The following is a 21,647-nucleotide window of genomic DNA, read 5'->3' on the forward strand; positions in this document are numbered from 1 at the left end:
CTACCACACGTTTCTACTAAATTGCTGAACAAAATATATTGAAAAGGTTGGGTTTTTTTCCTTAAAATGGCCTACAAAATACTGCACTTCACAACATTTACAAGCTTCATATCAAAATCTTTTCAAAAGGATGCAGAGAGAAGGCGCACTAAGAAGCTGATCTCTAAGGATAAAAGAAACCTACAATATTCTGCAACAAAACTAATTGAAATCAAACTGGAAGCCTGGCTACGGATAAGGAAGAATGATGAAACATGAAGTCTCAGGAGTCTGGATACACCTCATGTGGATTTTATCCATGGTGACCGCTAGTAAACCTAATTAGGCTGTATTACTAGAAATAAAAGCAAACTGACCCGTCTGAATAGAAGATTTTTGCCGTTACTATTAAGCCTAATGTCATGTTTAAACTATTTGAAATAAAAATCTTGCCGTTTGCAAGAGATTGCACATGACTGACCTAAATCACTTGCATTTTTTAAAGATTTTAGTCCACATTAGTGGCATTCCCAAGCTTAATGAGGATTTTAGAAAAATAATGCATTGAGGTAAGTTAGACCAGAGTAGAACAAAATATTCTAGTTGTTCAGCCAGAAAAAGAAAATCAAATTAAACAAGCACAAATGCTTATGGAAGGAATGCCTGCTTTGCCAAAAGATAAAACTTAAGAGTCTAGGAGTTGGCCTTTTCATTCTCTCTCAGTTACCCACTGTACCTTTATTAGTCAGGATCTAATTGCTTCTGGAAATTTTCTGTGCAAATGGAGATGGTAATTTTTTTTTACAGTATACAAGTAATGAGGGATGTTATGAATGGGTTAATGTTTTGCAAAGGCGCATCCAGGATAATTTACAGTGTCCAAGTACAGAAAATAATATGGGAAAAATAATTTCCAGGATAGTAGCCTGCATCCACTTTGTATCTGGAAGTCCTGTATTTGCAATTTATTTGCAATGAAATTTCAAAACAACATCGGAACTTTACTATCCAGCCACAGGTATGACTCAGAAGTGAAATTACTTTTATTTGCTGTTGCTATTCAGAACTCAAGCACTGATCCATGGGCATAAGATAGAGCTTCAAAAAGAAAGGTAGTTTCTCTCCATCTTTGTGAAAATAAAGTAATATATATAGCAAAGCATCAAACTGTATTGGACCAAGATCGTTGTTCTTATAGCACAACATCCTTCTTTCAGTCAGCTGTGAACTAAGAATATGCTACAGGTTATAAAAGAGTGTGTAAAGTTCAGGAGAGAAGGGCCTAAAGACAAGGAAGGAGCTTAATCAGGTACACACGTGCACAGCCTCATAGGCTACACAGAGGTTAAGAATTCAAACACACCTTCAGCAGTACGTTTTACAGACATGATCATCCCACATATAAACTATTGGATTAACCCTTGAACGTGAAACATCTTAGTAACAGGGAAATTTATTGCGTTGTCATGAGTTTTATAATGCCCACTGAGCAGACTAACTCACATAATTGTATTTCTCCATTTGTCCCCATTAGACCAAACCATGCTAGGAATTTGTGTACAGAATAAAGACATTCCTAAAATTCCTGAAAACTAAGTATTAGTTACCTTTCTATCTAAGCAAAAAGGACTCCTTTGCAACAAAAAGGACATCGCTGACAGAAGTCAACCTAAACACACAAGTCCCAAAGCCTCTGAATGCTTCCAAACTTTCCCGGCCCAAAAGAACAGAAAAAAACAAATAGAACATCCTTAAAAAACCCCTTAATTTTAAGTAAAAATAAGTTTAAAAAACTTGGTGTACTGTAAATGTGTTAAGAAACAAAGGTGTTACAATGGGTTAATGCCTCGCTCTACTGGAAACTGGCTTTAACCCTAACGCAAAACAAGTAGAATTAACCGGATGGTCTCACAGCTCATTTGATCACATCACAACTGTTGATAAACTTACAGTAATTAGTTCCTTGTGTTCAAGACAAGAATCAAAACTGAAATAAATGTAGGAGAGGTCACAATTCAAAAGGTATAGAGGTTAAATGCAGGGCTATCTAATCATAGGATCTGCACAGCAACTGTTCTACGTATTTTCCTGCATTTTTCCCCCTCTTTTTCAAGTAGTTTGGTATACAACTGCATCCTTATAACAGCTCTATAGACTTTAACTCCTTTAGCTCTATAAACTACAAAAGTTTAGTTTGGTATACAACTGCATCCTTATAACAGCTCTTTACACCGTATTCTAAAACATGGAAACTTGAAGGTCATTTCTACCTGACAGCATTGAAGAACCTCCTTCTTTCACCTTAATCAATAAAAAGCATTTAATTGTTAGTTGCCGCTATTTAACATAAACAGCAGTTTACATAAAATAAGCACTAAAGTGTTACCATAAACAACAACAGAAATTTGCGCGTCAAAAATGCCACAACAGCTCCTACATAGATGGATCTCTTTACCTCCATATACCTCAGCTGCAGGCAACAAAACAACTCACATTTAAAATTAGGCATATGCTTGAGTGCTAAGTGGCCTTGATGAGCAGGATGCTCGTTCTTTCCCAAAAAGAATTTAATAACTGTGTTCGCCTATGTCAATCAGACCAAGAAGCATTCCAGTTTTACGACTGTAGTAAGAAAAAAAAACAATGATCATTCCTAAAATGTAATTTTTTTTGATAAATTAATTTCTAATGGGTTAGATAGCACCAAGCACCAAAGCCTACTTCAAAAAAAATAAGGAATACTTGAAGTTGAGTGCTAAGTCTTTTACTGCTGTCTCTGCTAAGAATAGGATCTTAACGAAGGATTATTTTTTTAACAGTCTGTTTCAAAAACAAAATATAAGCAACTCATATGAACTCATATGAAAATGCCCATGATTTCTTTCATGACCCACAAACAGATGAATAACACGGAACAGGAGCAGGAATCTGGACATTTCATTTTCTTTTGTTACTAGTATTTAAAAATAAACCTAGCTCAAAAAGGGGCATACCGTTTTTTCTTAAGGTGAGAGAGAGATATTGCCAGAAAGCAAGCACAGACAACCTCTCCACAACTCGCTCTTGAGAAAATGGTTTTATGGTGATAGAACCATTTTTGATGTGCAGAAGAGATGTCACACATCCAAATGACAGAAGTACGAGACCCATGATGACAGGCTAGTCCCTGACTGTATCAGTACTGCATAAATACCACAATGTTTCAGTTCTACTAGAGGTGAAATGAGAAGAATTTAATCCATCTTCCAAAGCCTCTTTTGGTAGGAAAAAAACAACAAAACCCATAACATAAGACCCACTAAAGGACAGTTTACATTTTTCCTACAGGAGAATAGATTCAATCAAGTCACGGACCTCACCACACTCTTGGTAGTGCTCTCCACCCTCCCTCCCTTATATCTCTACACATTTTGAAGTTTATTCTAGTTTTCTTTCAATGCATCCTAAATAACATTGTTCTAATTCCTTTTCAAAACCAATTCAAATTGGAGCCATTGTAAAGGAAGCTTTCCCAGAACAAAAACATCTCTAAAAGCTTTTTTCTATCACTACAATTTTCTTTCAAGTTCAGCTTATCAGCCTTCATTAACTCCCTCACAGTCTTGAGTCATTGTGGCAACTCATACACATGTAGAAAAGAAAAAGCAAAGTGCTTGAAATTCTGAATAACTTTCTCTGGCGAGCTCCAGTTGCTATAATTAGACAATCCTTTTTCTAAGTCACAAATACAACTATCAATGGAGATAAAAATGAAAACTAACATCAAATACATAGAACAAGCCACATCTAAATATTCCGTTTCCTTCCCATCCTCTCAAAATTTGCCCTGATTTAACCCTCAGAACTCAAATACACTGGTTGTTTCCATGGTTGTCTTGGCATACAAGATACCTATGTAAAATACACAACAAAATCAAATCATCTGATTCACACGTCACAAACTTAATAAAGTATAAAAATAGGGAAAGTAATTAGGTTTTCACTTCATGCCAGAAAAAATATTTTAGAAGTAAGGCAGATTCTGAATCACAAAATAATTAACCTGACACCTCAAACCAGTCTAATGTCATTTCAAGCACCTCAAAAAGACTGAGAACCTACAAAAATGTAGAACTCAACTTCATGTTGCAGAGACCTTACTTTCTCCACTGAGTTGAACACGTAACATTAAATCAAAAGATGAACAACCAGTTCAGATGCCCAACTGCTTCACCCTGCTTCATTTTTTAATAAATTACAGACTAGATAACAAGTTCATAAAATAGTCCTTAAAGATCCAAGGACTAGAACGTGAAGCTTCTTAGTTGCCCTAAATATAGCAGCAGTCACATGGCTGTCACTAAGACCACATTAGCTTTTCTGTGCTAGAATACCTTCTAAACCTTCCACAAAAAAATTCAGATTGTGCTATGAATATTCAGTCTTACATGAAATATAACATGTAACATCTCAGGCCTCGAACAGCTTAAATTAAAATGCACATCCATGTACACACCCCTCCAAAAAAAACCACCCCAAAATCCCCAGAAAACCAAACAGTAGCACCTCAAAACTGCACCACCAAAAAGCAAGAAAAAATTATTTGCTGTTGTGCTTAACAAGAGTCTGTGATCATCAAACAGCTATTTATTAGCCTTTTCTTAAAAATAACTACCTATGTAAAGAAATCTCATTTGCTTTTAGAAACAACAATTTCAAAAAGCAGTTTAAGCTCACGACAATGAACAGTTCTCAGGAGTAAATTCATACCTTGCAATTTGTAAATGCACAAACGTACCAGTTCCCATCATTCCGAGACCAGTTCCAATAATTTCAGTTTGCACTCTTCATAGTAATAAAGCAAAATTTGTGAAGGCTTGGCATAAACCCACAAAATGTCTGACACAGCAACCAGCTGACACCCACCAGTAGACATACCATGCAGCAAGTTTTATTTCACTGATGGGAAAAATAAATTAATAGATGCCATTTTATATGGTACATTCAAAACTAAGAGTGCTTCTTCACATACAGCAGCTTTCAGAACTCCCTGGTATAAAATTGGTGGTATTTTCCCTGCCGTTCAAATAGGGTAGCTGAAAAAAAAAACCAACAAACTAGCAGAAAGCACTTCAACATTTGAGTCACTGATGGAGATGGGGGAAGAGCCTACGATTTCTGACTGCCAGCCTTCTGCTCCTACTTGGCACGTCTCCGACTTTAAAACCACATATAACCTCTTCCTAATCAACCACTTGCATTGTTTCCCCTTTTGGGGAGAGACCTATGCGAGGTCACGATTATATCAAAGAACAGAGTATTCTTAGTACCTGCCATACCCGAGAGCTGAAGGGGACACTACCTTTGTGAGAACCTGATTTTTGCCAAACTCCTGATCTCCCCAGAAATGCCAGAGATCACTCGTTCCGGGAGAAGGGGTGGCTTTCAGAAGAGACAACTCATGTGAGTGCTTGGAGGATAAAGACATCATTCACATGGATACTACTTCCGATGGCAGGTACCGGAACCTGTTGCTCTTTGTATTTCACCTCACAAACCCTCTTGGAAAAACTCTGAGGGCAGAAGTCCGGAGAGCAGAGGTGGGAGCAGACAGAGGGCTCTGGTAACTCAGCCTTGAAAATGGGAGGAACTGGTCTGGTCTGAAGCTCAACAGTCCTGCTAAGGCACAGCTGGAGCATGACAGCAAGAAAGTAGCAGGGAAAAACAGGCCAGGAAGAAACCTTATTCCAGCCTTCCCAAAACAGTGCACTATTTCCATCAGCAGCCTATGAAGTTTATTACAGAAATCTTTGGGTACTGTCCGTGCCTTGTGATGATGCGCTTATCCATCAAACAGCCACCACTAAACACACCAGCACCCAATACGATGGGTCCCAAGCTCACCGTTACTCTGATCATGTTGATATGGTTAACTATGGTTTTATTATTATTTACAGGATGTCAGCTGGCTAGATCCACTGCAGACCACGCTAAGTTCCTGCATACAAAATACCTTTGGAGCCACCACATTTTCCTAATCTGTCACAGCTCCTCTATGTTACAGTGACAGTTTTAGAGGGAAGATTCCTCAGAAGTACTTTTAATTATTATTTCCTCCTTAGCAAGAACACATTAATTATAGCCTGCTCCTCCAGATAATAAGAAAACAAAGACCAGTGCAATATGAACAGCACAAGAAACTTAATTACTGAGTCAGATGTCCTTTAGATGTCAGTATGACTACAGTGAGGAGCAGGAAAATAAAACGCTTATCAGCCTCCAGTTGTTAGATCAGTTATCAAAACAATGTCTTTCCTCGGTGACTTCATTATGAAGATCTCAACCAGCTAATTAATCAAACGCCTGTTACGTGTTTCATAAATGTGCTTTTTTTTTTTTTTTAATAAAGGAGGCCTGCTGATGTATTTATTACAAAGCAAATGTGGTAAATGGTTCTGCATGTAAATGCAGAAGTGCAGCATGACTTTGAAGTTTGAAGGTCAGATACAGTAACTGTTCCCATCAAGGTTCTTATGTCAGACTGCATCTTCTGCTCTGCATTTATGTTTAGGAGGAGGAAGAAAACGAATTAAGAAGAAAAACACAGAGACAATCAGTTCTGTGACAACTTAAGAAGAACTGAAATGCTATCATTCACCTGTTTCTATTTAAAAATCTGCAAATAGCCTGTCTCCCTAAAATGAAGAAAGAAAATGGAACGGATGAGGGGACGCAAAATCTCATTCTGCTTTTCAACTTTGATTTTCCTGATGAGGAAAACAATCTAATTAATTTAGCAATTATTTTATGTTAAAGAAGATGATGTAATTTTCTCCATTTTCATAGACATTTCAAACCCATATAATTTAAGGGAGCTAGAGGATTTTCTTGTTTATTTCTATTTTAAAGCAGTATAGATTAGAATGCAGACACAAATCAGGGGATTGTGTACTGATCTTTTTTGCAGGCATCAGAGAATTTATCCCTCACCCTTCCATATTCCCAGCAACTTTAGGATACAAAACTCAACAGCTGGGCCTGAAGGCAAACAAATATACCTCATGTACCAGAGTCTGATCCATGTCAAAAAATAAAAAAAAAAGAATAACGTATGCCTTATATGCGTACCTCAAAGACGAATAACCAGTATGGATTTCTTTTTAGCACCACCACGTTTAAATACAGTAAAACTGATAACACTTCCCAGTAAAACACTGAGTTATAAACAATCCCCTCTTACACATAAATAATAGAGACATTATACAAAGCAGAGAGGAACATGGACGGATGTACACAAAATAAACACATTCAAACTCACCCCACTCCAGATACTCAAGGATGTTCTTCTCTCTTCTCAGAGGGGAATTATTACATTCATCATAAAGGCAGATGAGTATATCCAGCAAGGTTTCCACACTGAAGCATTGCCCATTAGTCTGAGTTGGCCCATCCAAAATAAACTGCTCCAACTGCTTCAAACGCACTTCTCCAGACATGGTTGTTTCAGTTTGCATTGGGGTTTCTTTTTTAATGATTATTATTACTTTGCCAAAAAAAAAAAAAAAATAAAACAACAACAAAATCTTTTGAGGGTTTTGTTGTTTAAAAAGAAGTCAACAGTATTTCTAACAAGTGTCAAACTGTGGCGGTCCTTAATTTCCAGCCCACCTCGGTGACCCCAGCCTGAAACTAAACCCTTGGCAAGTTTCAGGCACACGTGTATAGCGTATGTATAATTTTTAAGAGAAGAAAATAGTTATTCTAAAAAAAAAAAAAAAACCACCCCAAAAAAACCCGCTTAATAAGGGAAAAAAGAAATATATGGCCACTTCTGACGCTGTAATAACAATAATAATTGCACTCAAATTCAACCGAGACTGACTGACACCGATTTCACCGTGCGTACCGAGGCATACGCACTTATATACTTTAAAAAAAAAAAAAAAAAAAAAAAGGTCTTCTCCCTCATTCAAAATGCAGCTCATGCAACGCGATGCTGAGCGGAGCCCCCGCCGCATCGGGAAAGCCCAGCAGCCCCCTCCGGCTGGCACCAGCCTTCCGCTTCCCACCACGGACGGGAAGGGGGGGGGGGGGGGGGGGAGAAATACGTGTATTTATATATTCGTGTGCACGAAAGGAAGAAGGAAACAGGGCACACACCGGCGGGGAAGGAATGAGGGAAGGGGCCGCGCAGCCCCGCCGCCCCCCTCGGTCCCGGCCCCGGCCCGGCCGGCCAGCGCCTCCGCGGCCACCGCGGGGTGGGCCGCAGGTCCCCCCGGCCGCCCCTCCTCAGAGCGTAGCCACGTCCTGCCCCCGGGCAGCCTTTCCCTTCCTCCTCCTCCTCCTTACCGAGTCTCCTTTTAAGGCTTTTCAGTGATTCAAAAAAACTAAAGTCTTCATCGTCGCCCCCCGCTCCTCCGCTGCGCCAAAGGGGCGGCGGGCGGGACGCCCGCCCCGACACACCGGCACCGCCGCGGGGCGGCTGGGAAGCGCTCCGAGCCCTGTCAAATCCTTCCCATGGCTGCTGCTGCTGCGGCGGCGGCGCCCTCCTCCCTCCTCCTCCTTCTCCCGGCGCGCGTCCTGGGGCGGAGGGAAAGCGGCGGCGTCCCCGCTCCGGCCGCACGCTGCGGGCCGGGAGGCCCCGGCGGCTTCACTCCCGGCGGCTTCGAGATGCTGCTCCGCCGGCTTCGCCCCCCCGAGCAAAGGGCATCCTCCCGCCGTGCCGGTGTGGGCTCTGCGTGTGTGTGTGTGTGTGTGTGTGTGTGTGCGTGTGTGGGGCGGCGGGGAGGGGTAACGGCAGCGCCCTCCCTCCCTCCCCCCCCGCTTCCGCGCCCTCCTCTCCCCCCGCCGCTCCCTCCTTCCCTCCCTCCTGCGGTCACACGCAGCCGCCGCCGCCGCCGCCACCGAGCTCACAGCAGCCCAACATGGCGGCCGCGGCGGGGGGGAGCCGCCGCCGAGCGCCGCCGCAGCGCGGGGAGGCGACCCCGGGGCCGCCGCTACTGATGGGATGGGGGGGGGGGGGGGGGGGCGCTGCAGCAGGGAATGTAGGGATACGGGCGGACCGAGGCGGAGGGGAGGAGAGGGAGGGGAGGCCGCTCGCAATGCTCCGCAGACTGCGGCCGCCCGGGCTGGGCTGCCCTGGGCCGACCCACCCGCCAGGCCGGGGGTCCCTTTGGGGCCTTCCCCACCCCCGCCTTGGCCCTCAGCCGCCCCCGCTGGCTCGTCTCCCCGGCAATTACGCCTTTTCATTAAAAAAAGGCCTCATTAAGGACGGCGGGCTGAAGGGCAGGGAGAGCAGCACCCTGCCCGGCCTTTCTTCTCCACAGCCATCGCTGCCGGGCCTTGCCGGGCTGAGCTCCAGGTGCGAGGGCAGACCCCGGCCGCCTCACGCTTCGATGGCTTAAAAACATGACAGAAAACGCAGGCAGTTCATGGCAGTTATGTCCCCGCTTGTGAAGTGTCACCTCAGCACACGCCCTGGGGGGGAACGAGCTTGTTTGGCCTCCCATGGTGGAAAATGGCAGCCAAACCGGTGGCAGTTTCCTCTCTGAAAGCATAAGGGAAGCGGCATTGTGCCCGGGCTAATGTCGTCTGTAAGTCAGCCCCATACCTTCATCTCGTCCTTCCTCAGAAGCTGGGTGAAGTGGGAGGAAGGCAGCACAGCCCCCAAGGGTCACCGGCCATTGGTGAAGTTCAGCGTTCTCTGAAGGCCCACCGAGTCTGGAGCTCCGGGGTGGGGAAACGGCTCCAGCACCTCCTCGAACAGAAGACCCTCAGCTGGGTTTTGCCATAACAAGCATCTATATAATATGTTTTTTTTTACACTGGCCTTTTTACCAGCTGATACAAAATGCCATCAGTCTTACACGCCCATGAAGATGAAATACTCAGTACAATTAAATGGCAGTCCCACATGTTTGATCAGACTCGCTCAACTATCCATAAACTCACTGGTGCGAAGCGAGAGGGGACAGTGACCCCCACCTGCTGCGGGCGAAAAGGCAGAGCAGAGGGGGCTGCGGGGCTTTCTGTCGGTGAGACTGAGGAAGGGGACCCGCCACCTCAGCCTTTCAAAGGAAGAAGTTCTCCCACCAGCTCTTGGTGAATGAAGAAATGCGCAGAGAATCTAATTCTAAAAGCTTTTTATGCAGAAACCCTCCAAGAAACTTCCTGAGGAAGTACTAAAAGTTTAAGTGAGCTTGTAAGATAGGATTAAACTGAGAAGATGGGGACGAGGAAAGGGTTCCCTTCCTGTGCTGGGGTGCACCCTTGGTATGACACGAGCCCTGGACGAGGATCTGGGGTGCTGCTGGTCCTTGTCTAGTAAAGCCTTTGTCGAAAGAGTCACCACAGTGCCTCTGTGGCAGGAGCCCACGCCGGAGCTGTGGCACACAGGCAGTTTTACACTGCGAGTAAGGTATTTCCTGCTGGCTCTCCGCTGAACTCGTGGAAATGGGGATTGAAGCTGGGGGTGGGGGATGCCTGATGACAGCAATAAAAATAAATGGCTATTGCCGGGGTAGGTGGACCAGATCAGATAGCACTTCCTATAGGGGTTGGAGACACGTCAGCCAAGTTCATCCTGATCATACATTAGCTGGTAATAACCTTGCGGAGCGAAAAGGGAGAAGACAAAGAGTTAAAGGGATGTTCACTGCTTGGACTTTGGCACCGCTTGGTAGGGAAATGAACTAAAGAACCACTGCCAGAGATAGGATGGGTGTGGATATTTCACTTATTTACTTATGTTACTGCGTTTTCCTCAGCCAGTAATGAAGTCTTTCCTTGTTTTAATCACAGACCAAGTGTTTGCAAACAAGGAAGGATACCTAGCAAAGGCACTCACTTTCCCTATATTTCTGGTTTTAAACCCAAACCCTTGTTTCTGTCAGCACCACTTGACAGAAGTTGCACATCAAGACAGTTCTTTTCAGCGTGCTTTCAGCTCCAGTGAGGCTCTGAGAGGCACACAACACATTTTTCTGTTAAAACCATGCTATGTAAGCTGCAGCTGAACACAAAAAACAGGAATTATTTGTTCTCTACTCATCTGATAGCCTGTCAAAAAATATATAGGTGGTCCCCATGAGAACTGGTGATACACCCACTGGGCTGGAGTCAGCCGTCCTGTCACAGAAGCTGTGAGGAACAGGTAATACCAACAATGACCAGTGGCATTTTTATTTGCTGGGAGTTATCTTATGTACCAGATGAGTAATTCTCACAATACTCCCACGGGACGGAAAAATATTTTCTCTGTTTTATAAGAGACTGCAAGAGAGACTTTGGTCCAGAGTATTTAGAAAACCAACAAAAGAACTTAGTGTAGCACTCAGAAATTCCTTCCGTCTTGTATGTTCTGTCACTGAGATAGACCGTGTCCTAAAAATACACCCATCCTGTACAAACATATCCCAGTATCTTTCATAATTATCATGTGTTTATTTCACCCCATTCTTATTTTAATAATACCACAATAATATTTGCTTCTTATTGCTAAGCTTTACAAATGTTTACGGTACCTAAAAAGTAACTAATGATAATAAGGAATTTGTATCTTACAATAAATTAAGCAAGCTGATAGCAACACAGGGAATAGTGGGGAATGCGGAGGATATGGTTGAAACAATATAGTTTATGTATTAACAATGTGTATGTTGAGTGTTGCAATATTTATTGTTAGTATAATAGAGTAAACAGCCTTTTCCCTCCAGGGACATGAGATTTGTTGTTTTGGGTAAAATATTGCAGATATGTGCTTTTGGCACACAAACCGTTTCTAAAGTCATAGAATCAAAGAATCATTTAGGTTGGAAAAGACCCTTAAAATCATCAAGTCCAACCGTTAACCCAGCACTGCCAGGTCCACCTCTAAACCATGTCCCCAGGCACCACATCTACCGGTCTTTTAAATCCCTCCAGGGATGACGACTCAACCACTTCCCTGGGCAGCCTGTTCCAAGGCTTGACAACCCTTTCTGTGAAGAAATTTTTCTAATATCTGTCCTAAACCTCCCCTGGTGCAACTTGAAGCCATTTCCTCTTGTCCTATCACTTGTTTCTTGGGAGAAGAGCCGGACACCCGAGTTGAGGGGAATCCCATACATTTCCACTACAGAAGAATAAATGCTTGTGACTGGAAAGTGAAACCCTTGTAAAGGGGTCCTATGGCTGTCATCTGAACTATAATAATAACTTAGGTTATTATAAGAGATTGCAGGTGACTACAGACAGAGCACACGGTTGTGCTCTAGGATGACACTGAAGACTTGGGTGTGTGAAGTGAGCAAAACTTGTTCTAGTGTCTGTAGTGTTGCAGTTTCCGCATAAATCTTACCACTGGGGCAAACGTAATCCCAGCAGACAGAGAGGCTTCTTCACTGAAACTAATGACTATCTCAGAACTTAATTAGTCTCAGTACCTATAATAATGCATTTAGTGACATGCTTTAATGTTTTTAAAGACTTGTACATCTGTTATTCTATTTCCTCTCTGTCTTGCCAAGACCTATTTCTCCTGTGAGGTCTACAGACAAGTCCAAGTCCAAGCACTAAATGGTACCTGGCAAAATTGATGCTTATTATTTACCTAATCCCAAAACAATGATCATAAATGTGTATGCATGTATAGATATTGTAAATATGGAATTATCTTTCTCTTCCCTCATACTTCGTTTATTGGTCTTTGGAGTATTATTTATAGTCTTAACGATTTTCTGTAAATGGCTGAACTGACTAATTTTACCTCAGAGACAAATTGCATCATACTGATCTCACTTCACTGGTTCTGTATCGGCCTCACTCCCCTGGTCTTAGTCTTCATTTGAAACTAATGAGAACAGAGCCACCACCACCAGGATACAATTTTCTGTGAAGACACAAAAGTGCTTTTGGCCCCGCTGAAGTGTCCAGGGGTGCTGTGCTCTGAATGGAAACAAGATAGTCTCTCCGGTTAAGGAAGAGGAGAGGAAGCAATGAAATTACATTTATAACTGTGTGAAATTGCTATTATTTTGAATCATGACGCAAACTAGGAATTCACTAAAAACACGACTCATGCCGGCTGCCAAACAGGACCCTATTTGCACTCTGACAATGCTGTTTCATCCCTTGATATGTCAGGTTTTCCTGTAAAAGTGGGACTAAGTTTGCCAAAGTTCCTAGGGATGCTGTAAAGCTTAATGAGGGTTTGTGTAGCAATCAGAGAGTCTTTTTACTTTCCTTTCTTTGGTAACATAAATCTAAGACTGTTCTTTTATTTTCTTTTCTCTCTTGTTTTTGTAGTGTATTATGTCTTCAACTTTTCAAGCTTTTACTCCCTCCATAGTCCAATTTTCTCCTGTGGATTCCTCTATCTGCGCTGAAGTTTTCTTCCACCATCTCCTGAATCTGTTACCCAGGTTATGCCGCCTTCAAAAGTATCTTTAAGATACTTCAGTCCTTAAATGAAGCTATTTAATGAGGTAGAACCCTTCCTCAGGTCAAGTGGCTTTTAAAACTGAAGAGTTCTCAGGAAGACCATATATTTATTTGTGAAACTGGATGGGTGCAAATTTCTGCCAGTGCCACACAAGGCACAGCAAGAAAATCCATTGATTCCAAAGAAAAGTGGATACATGGCCATTGTTTGGCTGATACCTACACAAAACCAGTGTTATTCATCTCACAATTGCAATAACTCAGCATGAGAGCTTCTTCTAAACCTAGTCTCTTTGCAATGTTTCATCATTTCTACCGATCATAATCGAGGCTTTTGATATCAGTTCCTCTAAAACTAGTGCCTCTTCTTCTGGTGAACACTCAGTAATGTAATATGGATTTTTTAATGTTATTTTTTAAGTTATTTTTTAAAAAATACAACGTTTCTACTGACATAAGTAATAATGATGGAAGAGATGAGGAATGAGGAAACTTGTGACTGAGAGATCTTTGACAGGGGAAGGAAACAGGATGAAGTGAGGAAAAATGGAACAGAGAGAGGAGAGGGAGGGAGGGTGATGATTAATTTGGAGATCATATGGGAAGGAAGAGTGACTTAGAAAGGGGAAACCAAGGGCAAGGAGATTGGCGAGAGGGTGGGAGGGAGGCTTGTGAAGAGGGAGAAGGGGAAAAAAATGCTTACATGTAAAAACCAGCAAATTCTGCACTTAGATGAAAACAAGCCCAGCAAGAAGCATAATTTGGAATGTGAGCCCAGGGTGGATTGAGCAGGATTAGCTTTACGTCAGAGAAGGGCTCAGAGTGCCCAGCTCATTACAAAAGGGGGTTCGAGAGATCACACACTGATCTCAATTTCCCCAAGGTTGAGGGTTTTTCAGATTAGAAGTCAGACCAATTCAGTTTTTGTTTTAAAGTAGTATCTTGGTTTATTTGAATGTTAAATGAAAGAACATTGATATATTGAAAACAGCGGTGCCTCTATTTTATGTGTTATTTATTTTTAAGTTAAAAATTGCAAAACAGCAACAAGGCTCTAAAATACGTATTTATTTGCGAAAATAGACAGAGACAATGATGACAGTTGCAATTCAGGCAGCAGTCGGTGTTTTAATCGGAGAAAGGACACTTAATGTAAAGAGACACCTCCATCATGGTCTGTGGATTGAAATCACAATACCTTGGCTTATCAGCAGTTGGCATTTTGAGTTTGTTTGCTACATTTTATTTAGATGGAGAGGCAGGAAGTCCCGTCTCTCTCTTCATGGATTAAATTTGCAACCACTCGTCACATTTTAAGCAGGTGATGGCAATGGTGGCTACTAACCATGGCTAGAAACCAGCGCCTTTATTATTTGCCAGTACTACATTTTGTGGATTGATTCCTTCTGTGCTGAAAATTAATAGAAAAATGAAGTGCTCTGTAAAACTTGAGAGACTTGTGGAAAGCATTTGTTGTAAATAAAGACCTCTTGCCACTCAGCAGGTAACTTTGGGTCACCTCCCAAAGAGAAGAAAATCATGAAGAGAAATGGGCAATGGAAGACAATTTCAAAATGTTTTGTAGTGTTTAGTCCTGATCCTACTCGACCCAATGCCAAAAAAAAGCCTCCTTGATCTCAGCAAGAACATAAGTGAACTCATAATTCATTCTGAAACAAACAAAACTGTTTGGCCTCAGATTTATGAATAATGAAAGTGGTTTATATCTTTGCACAATGTCAACCATCTTTCTTTGTAAACTGTCAGTGCACAAATTAAGAGGATTTAATTAGATGGAAAGGTTGGAAGTATGATTCCAAGTATTTTTTGAGGTAGAGAAAGACAAATATTTGCACTGGTTTAGTCAAAAGTGTGAACATAGCATTGGCTGGGATCCTCACCTGTAGATAGCAAAGCCTGTGCACTGGAAATGATTGCACTTGTGGAAGGAGCTGCTGGGCAGTGATGCAGCTTCGTTTTATGACTGGTGCTCCTGTGGTGGAGGTAACCTTCCTTATAGAAGTGAGAGCAGAACCAGGTTAGCAGTGAATCACCTGGAAATTGTTTAAAGTAGCCCAGTTTACCCTGTTTGAAATCAGTTGGGGCTCACTTAGTCCTCCCAAGACATTGAAAGGAGGTACGTTCTCCAGCAGATGGATGAAGACCATCGGAAGAAGAAGAGGAAACATCGGGGACAGGGTCAGGGACAATAATCTCTCCTAATGGGGCACACGTGGGTCAGTAAGAGGGCATTGTTCTACAGTCACAGTCATTCATCTGGGAAGAATTACAGTTCCAGTAACATTTTCTTAAGGCAGGAATGTTGCTATGGACTGCATTAATTCAACTCAATCAATCAAACTGAAGACAAGGACTAAAAATACTAATTACAAGTAAATATTTCCAATCAGAGTAAGTTTTAACAACCTGTAACTTGAAAGTCACTTGGCTGATTTTCCTCAAGTTTTTGCAAGAGCGACTAAAATATACCTGGCAAGCTTCAGACAGCTTTCCAAGCCAAAGTTATGATGAAGGGATGGAAATAGGGCGCTCTAACGGAAGGTAGCTTCAGCCTTAGCCACAGAGATGGTGCTGCCGTCCCTTAATATCCCCAAGCTATGCCAAAGCACACACTAAGTGAATTAAAATCGTCACATAAAATGGAATGTTTGTAAAACTGAAGTTGAGTAATGTATTTATCTGTCATAGAAACATTAATCATAATAAGGCTATATCTCAAACCTTTTTTTTCCCCAGCCATGGAGACCATCGTGGTTTGACCAGAAGACTGACAATTTCCATGTGTGGTGCATCAGAAGGAGGCAAGGTCCAGCTAGATTCATCACCTGGAGTCCAGCCTTCGCTGCAATCTATTTCTTGGCTCTCTCGTGGAGAGGTGGGTTTCATTTCAGAGGCTGTGAAAATTGGGTTTCCATGCAGGTAATGAAAAAAGTTTTTTAAAGATGTTATAAAGAAAAGGGTTATATTTTTACAATGAAGAACGATAGCCATAGTTGTGCCTTCTCAAAAAAAAAAAAAAAAAAAAAAACAAACAAAACCAAAAAAACCCCCACTTCAGCAATTAATAGCTCTTCTTTTGGATTTTCCAACAAAGTGAAGATTTTCTTACTGGACCAAATGATGAGGAAGGTGGCTAGAGGAGGGGTGTATAATTAGCTGCCAGCTCTGACTAGCACAGCTCTACACAGCAGCAATCCTACAGTCACTAATCTCACTGCTGTCTCCTCTGGGAGGAGGAAATGAGCTGGGCCATGGTCTCTGAACCTCATCCTCCTTCTGGTCAGAGACTCTGACAGACCCAGGGCACAGAGCCTCAGGATGGTGAATTTATTGCTCCTGTTTTCTTCAAGGCCTTTCCTAAGACTTAATTCCCTCGCCCTGCAGTAAAAGTGATAATAATAAAAAGGTCTATGATTCACAGTAAAGCACTGTATCTTGTTCAAGTTAAACAAGTACCTAAGTGCTCTGCTGAACTGGGGCCAAGGGTGGATTACTGAGAGAGCTGGGCAGTCTTCCCATCTCCAGCCAGTTCACCAAGTAGTCTCAGGCTAATCACGGAGTTGTTCTGGGGCTTAGTTTCCTGCCCATGTTTATCACAGGGTATCTCTTCTGACTGGTGAAGATAGGGAGATAATGAGGGAACATGAAAAAACACTTCAGAACATCATGGAAGGGAAAAAGTGCTGTACAGAGCACAGGCTCCTGCACTGGGTATATATTGCATGTTACGTTCTCCTTATGACTTTTCTCTAGTCTCTGTTCAGTATTCATGAAAAACATGGGGTAGCTTATTAGCAGAGAGTCCACTTGCACTTTAAAGGGCAGATGTCGTCTGAATCACACAGAAACCAATGGAATAAGATCCAGCACTGCAGATCCAGAAGTCCAGAACGGTTCGGGCTGTGTTGCCTTCAGCCAGCCTCATCATCCTCCCAGCTCTGGGCTGCTGTAGGAGGTGAACCCACAGATTTTGTCCAGGCTGTTGCCTTCATGCCGTACAGCAGCCTGAAAAATTAACTCAGCCCCTTTTGCAATGGCTTATTAAAAGGGAACTGGAACAGAGCCTTTGGCAGTCTTTGCTGAGCCCGCGCTGGGAGAATTTCCTCTGATCAGATAGGGAGCTTTTAAGGCTGTTTTGCATTTTTCTGACTCCTACCTGGCAGAAAGTGGCTAGAGAAAGGGCAAGGGTGTCACTGTGGAGACCTTCTTATTGATATGAGAGAGGCCTGGTTTCCATGGAGCAGTTTGCAAGAACAGACTTTTCTTTTAACACTTTTTCTACTTGGAAATATATATTACATTTTGCAAAGTTAGAGCAAAAGAGCTTAGTGTAGTGTATTGAATTGCAAGAGAGCTATCCTGAGTACATCTGTGTACTTTCAATACAGAGGGAATTAGCATAAAGAATCTTTACTAAGAATAGATTGGGCCAGAATATTAGTTGTGTAGCGTAACAAAGAGACAGAAAAATATAAACATGCTAATCCATCCTATGGAAGATAAGAGCTGAGGTAAGGTTCTCTCTTGCTAGCTCTTACGACTCAGCTGCTAGCTGGTGTTCTAAGCCAAGTTGCAGAGATCTTAATATTACATTACAGCATGGTTTGTGAAACCAGAAAATGAAAATGTCACTTTTTGTGGACTTTGAGCCACAGTTCTGAAAGAGAATAAACTCTTTTTTCTTTATATTAAGCGGCCGTATTTTGTTTATCCATAGATAAAGCAGCACTGTAGCATAGTTCTGTTTCTCTGACCTCCTCAAAACCTTTCTGCAGGCATTTCCTGATTCCTGAGTTCTGCAGATTTAGAATCGAAAAAGACTGAAGAGCAGTGAGTATCAGCGATATTTCCTTTTTTTATTGCGCACTCGCGGGTCAGTCCAGCAGGAATTACCACAGACCAGAATAACTATTTTTGCTCAGGCTTCCCTTTCTGCAGGGGTAGAATTCCCAAATTCTAATCTCACCCCCAATTCTGGCTCCCTTTCTGTGCATGTAAGGCGTGAGGTAGCTGGGGCCAACGTGCAGACAAAGGATTAGCACCCATGGGGAATGAGCTGTTTTCAACTCCCCCTGCATAACTGTGGATTTGAAGGCTTATTTCCTTACCTCTTTTGCGGTAAGTGAAGGGGAAAATCCAGTCGACCAATAAAAGAAATGGAAATACAGTCAATAGGAAAGGGTTGTGGAAAAGGGGTTTGTGGAAAGAGGTTTATAACTAGGCTGTATCCCATGGGAGTAGCTTTCAAGGCCCACCCTCCCATCTTTGCTGGGGATGCACAGGACACAAGCCCATTCTGGTGATTTCCAACCATGGGAAAGATCTCCTGAGCTGTTTGCCAGCTGATATGACAGACCATCTTTATCTGACCCAAGGCTGCAGGTGACCAGGCAAAGAATTGGGTAATTAAAAACTGGCCCTTGTCATTTCCAGGGGATGATGCGTGGGAAGATCTTAATCCTGACAAGCAGCGAGTCCAACACAGGATTTGCCCGTCCTTAGCTGGAAACAAACTGTTTAGAGAAGACTTAATGCAGGGGCAAATCTTATGACAGAAAGGGCAAATTCAAAAGATAAGCATGATATTTAAGACGTAACAATTCAGTTGCAGAAAAAAAAAACCATTACAAATGCAAGCGGGGTCCACTTAGTGCATTGTTCAAGCTGGGATGGAGATTGGTCCTGGAGCTAATGAAAAAGGGTGTGATTCATCCCTTACCGAAACTACACTAAAAATTTATCATGAAATGGTAAAAAACATTAATACCTACATTACATCAAAGTGTATACTCCATCAACAATGTAGAATGTGTTGCTTAGAGAGAGAGAAGAATACATAGTGTGTAATTATAAAACCACTGAAGAATACAGCTTATGTGTTTAGGTATGTCAGCTGTCCAGCTGCACTTCAGTATCTTTCAGCATATCCATTACATTTGCATACGATATATGTAAATTAATATGTCCTTAACTCATACCTATTTCTGTATGCATAGATGTAGCATGCATGTAGATACATGTATACATATATAGGTATGATATAAGCACATATTCATTCAGAGCATTTTAATATAGTTAAAACACTGTGCCAAAAATGTACACCATCTGTTTTCAATCAAAATAGCCTATTTCAGAGGAAGGGAGTGTTGTCTGGTGATCAGAGCAGGGGAACTAAAGAGTCAGGACTCACGGATTCCATTCCCGAATCTGCCAGGACTTGGCTGTGTGGTTTTGACAAGGTCTGCGGCTCCTGTGTGCCCTGCTTCCCCCATTTACAAAACGGGGCAGTATCTACTCATAGGATGTTGCAATGGAACACATAATTAGTATATGCTTGGAAAAATATAGAAGTTCTTGTTATATCATCATGGTGTGTTTGAAGAGTGGAATTTAATTGAGAAATACAGTACAAGATTTGTTTCAGAAGACATATGTAGCAGCTATGTGTATAATTACAGCTATTTGTACACATGTGGGTAGCCTAATTTTTGAATGATAGTACCCTTAATAAAGTTAATGGGGGAAAAAATTCTGCTCAACAGCTTTATGAACCCAGCCAATACTGTAAAAGTTTTCAGACTCTATTGCACAGGGTTTCCACGGTGACAGCTGTACACTGGTGGGTGAAATACATGCTGTACCTGATTTTCATCCTGAAATAGGAAAATACAAATGGGTATTGGGATTTTCTGGCAGGTTCCCTGCAGAGAAAGCCTAGCTCCGCTGAAGACAATGACAATACTCCTATTAACGTAATTAAGACAAGATTTCACCCCATCCGCTTCTTTAGCTTCAGCACATCTCTCTCAGGAATACAGCAGGGACTGATCAGCCGGTCCCACGACGCTTCCTCTTGGGCGTGTTGGCTACGATGTCTCTTCCTGTGCTCGGTGGGCTGCGGTGGGGCAGCTGGACCCGGCTTTGGTGGGAGCGCTCCAGGTGTCGGAGCAGGAGGAACGGGAAGGGTCCTCCACAGTCCTGGTCTCCCACCGTCCTCACCTGCCACCTCCCAAATTCCTTTGGTTCCCCTGAAGTGTGGGGAAGTGTTCCTGAAGTGTTCCTGAACATCTGTGGGGGTGTTACGGCTGGGCTTTGCCTCTGGAGAGAGAGATCAGAGGCGCTTTCTGTTGGGATGAGAAATACCATATAGCAAATTGCATAAATGCAGCAGCCGGGGAGCGTTGGAGAGGAAAAGGAACAGTGTTTGTAGTTCAGGGTTTGCCTGGCTGCCACTACGAAAGTGGCAGTGAGAGAAATCGTGTGTGCTGAATGATGCTTGTGTGTTCTGCAAACTGAGGTGTTGTAGTAGTATGTGATAAATATTTGATGTAAATACGAACGTATTTCAACATCTGTGTCTTTGTCACCATGAAAAAATGGGCTGAGCTTGTTTGGTTTTGATGTTTTTGACAGCTGCTGCTCCCCGGGTTGCACCTCGTATCTCATTAGTGCTCTGTTGCTTAAGTACAGCTTGAAAAGTGCACTTAGGATCTTCCCATGTACACGCCTAGAATAAGCCAGTTGCTCATGCAAGTGGGCTGGTAGAGCGACAGAAGTGATAAAGCAAAGAGAAGACAAGGTAACTCAGATCTCACAGCTATTAAGTGGATTTACAGGTTTGTCACTAAAATAAGTGCTTTTACCCAAATGATGAGGACAATATGCGATATAAGGTTACATTGGAGAGACAAAGCAGTTGATTCAAGCACCAGTTTGTGAGAATTATATCTCCACGTCTGAGATCTTTACAAAAGTTATCATCTTCTGCTTTTATATCTGTAAATATATCTGCTCTTTGGCTCCCACTCGCTATATTTTAAAGCAAGGGTGTATTCACGCAGTGCCAGGGATGTGCTTTGTAAATACAGCTTTCAAGCCTCTTTCAAGCCTACGGAGAGCTTCCATAATATATATATATATATATATATATATATATATGTGTGCCATATTAATTTTCAGCTGCTTTGAGACAGCATGTTGAAGATAACAAACTTGCTAACCAGGATAAACTTTTCAGTTCTTGAACTTCTGTAAAATGAGATTCCTCTTTAAAGGAGGTACCATTACCAGCCAAATGAGACAACAGCTTCTCATTTCAGGCTCCCAGTGACACAAAGAAGCAACTGGGGAGACTGGAGCAGGGAAGAAGGGTTGGGCTTGGTGGGAGGAGACCAAGGATCGAAATCCTGCTTTCTGCTTAGGGTAATCTGTACCTGGAGGGGAGAGGGGATGCACCTGGGAGATGCATC

At 42.4% G+C, this 21,647-nt stretch overlaps 1 protein-coding gene across 6 annotated transcripts in view; it reads right to left on the minus strand.

Annotated features, from left to right (window-relative positions):
- CDC42BPA (CDC42 binding protein kinase alpha) overlaps positions 1–7,570 on the minus strand; it is a 180,204-nt gene extending 172,634 nt beyond the window's left edge. For all 6 annotated transcript variants that reach the window (XM_074167929.1, XM_074167928.1, XM_074167925.1 and 3 more), the window contains exon 1: positions 7,277–7,570. In XM_074167929.1, coding sequence (XP_074024030.1) covers positions 7,277–7,472 — 196 coding nt within the window. In that variant the 5' untranslated portion in view covers positions 7,473–7,570. The remainder of the gene's footprint in view (positions 1–7,276) is intronic.
- Between the last annotated feature and the right edge of the window lie 14,077 nt (positions 7,571–21,647).

Source organism: Numenius arquata, chromosome 2, assembly GCF_964106895.1.
Source record: "Numenius arquata chromosome 2, bNumArq3.hap1.1, whole genome shotgun sequence".
NCBI lineage: Eukaryota > Metazoa > Chordata > Aves > Charadriiformes > Scolopacidae > Numenius > Numenius arquata.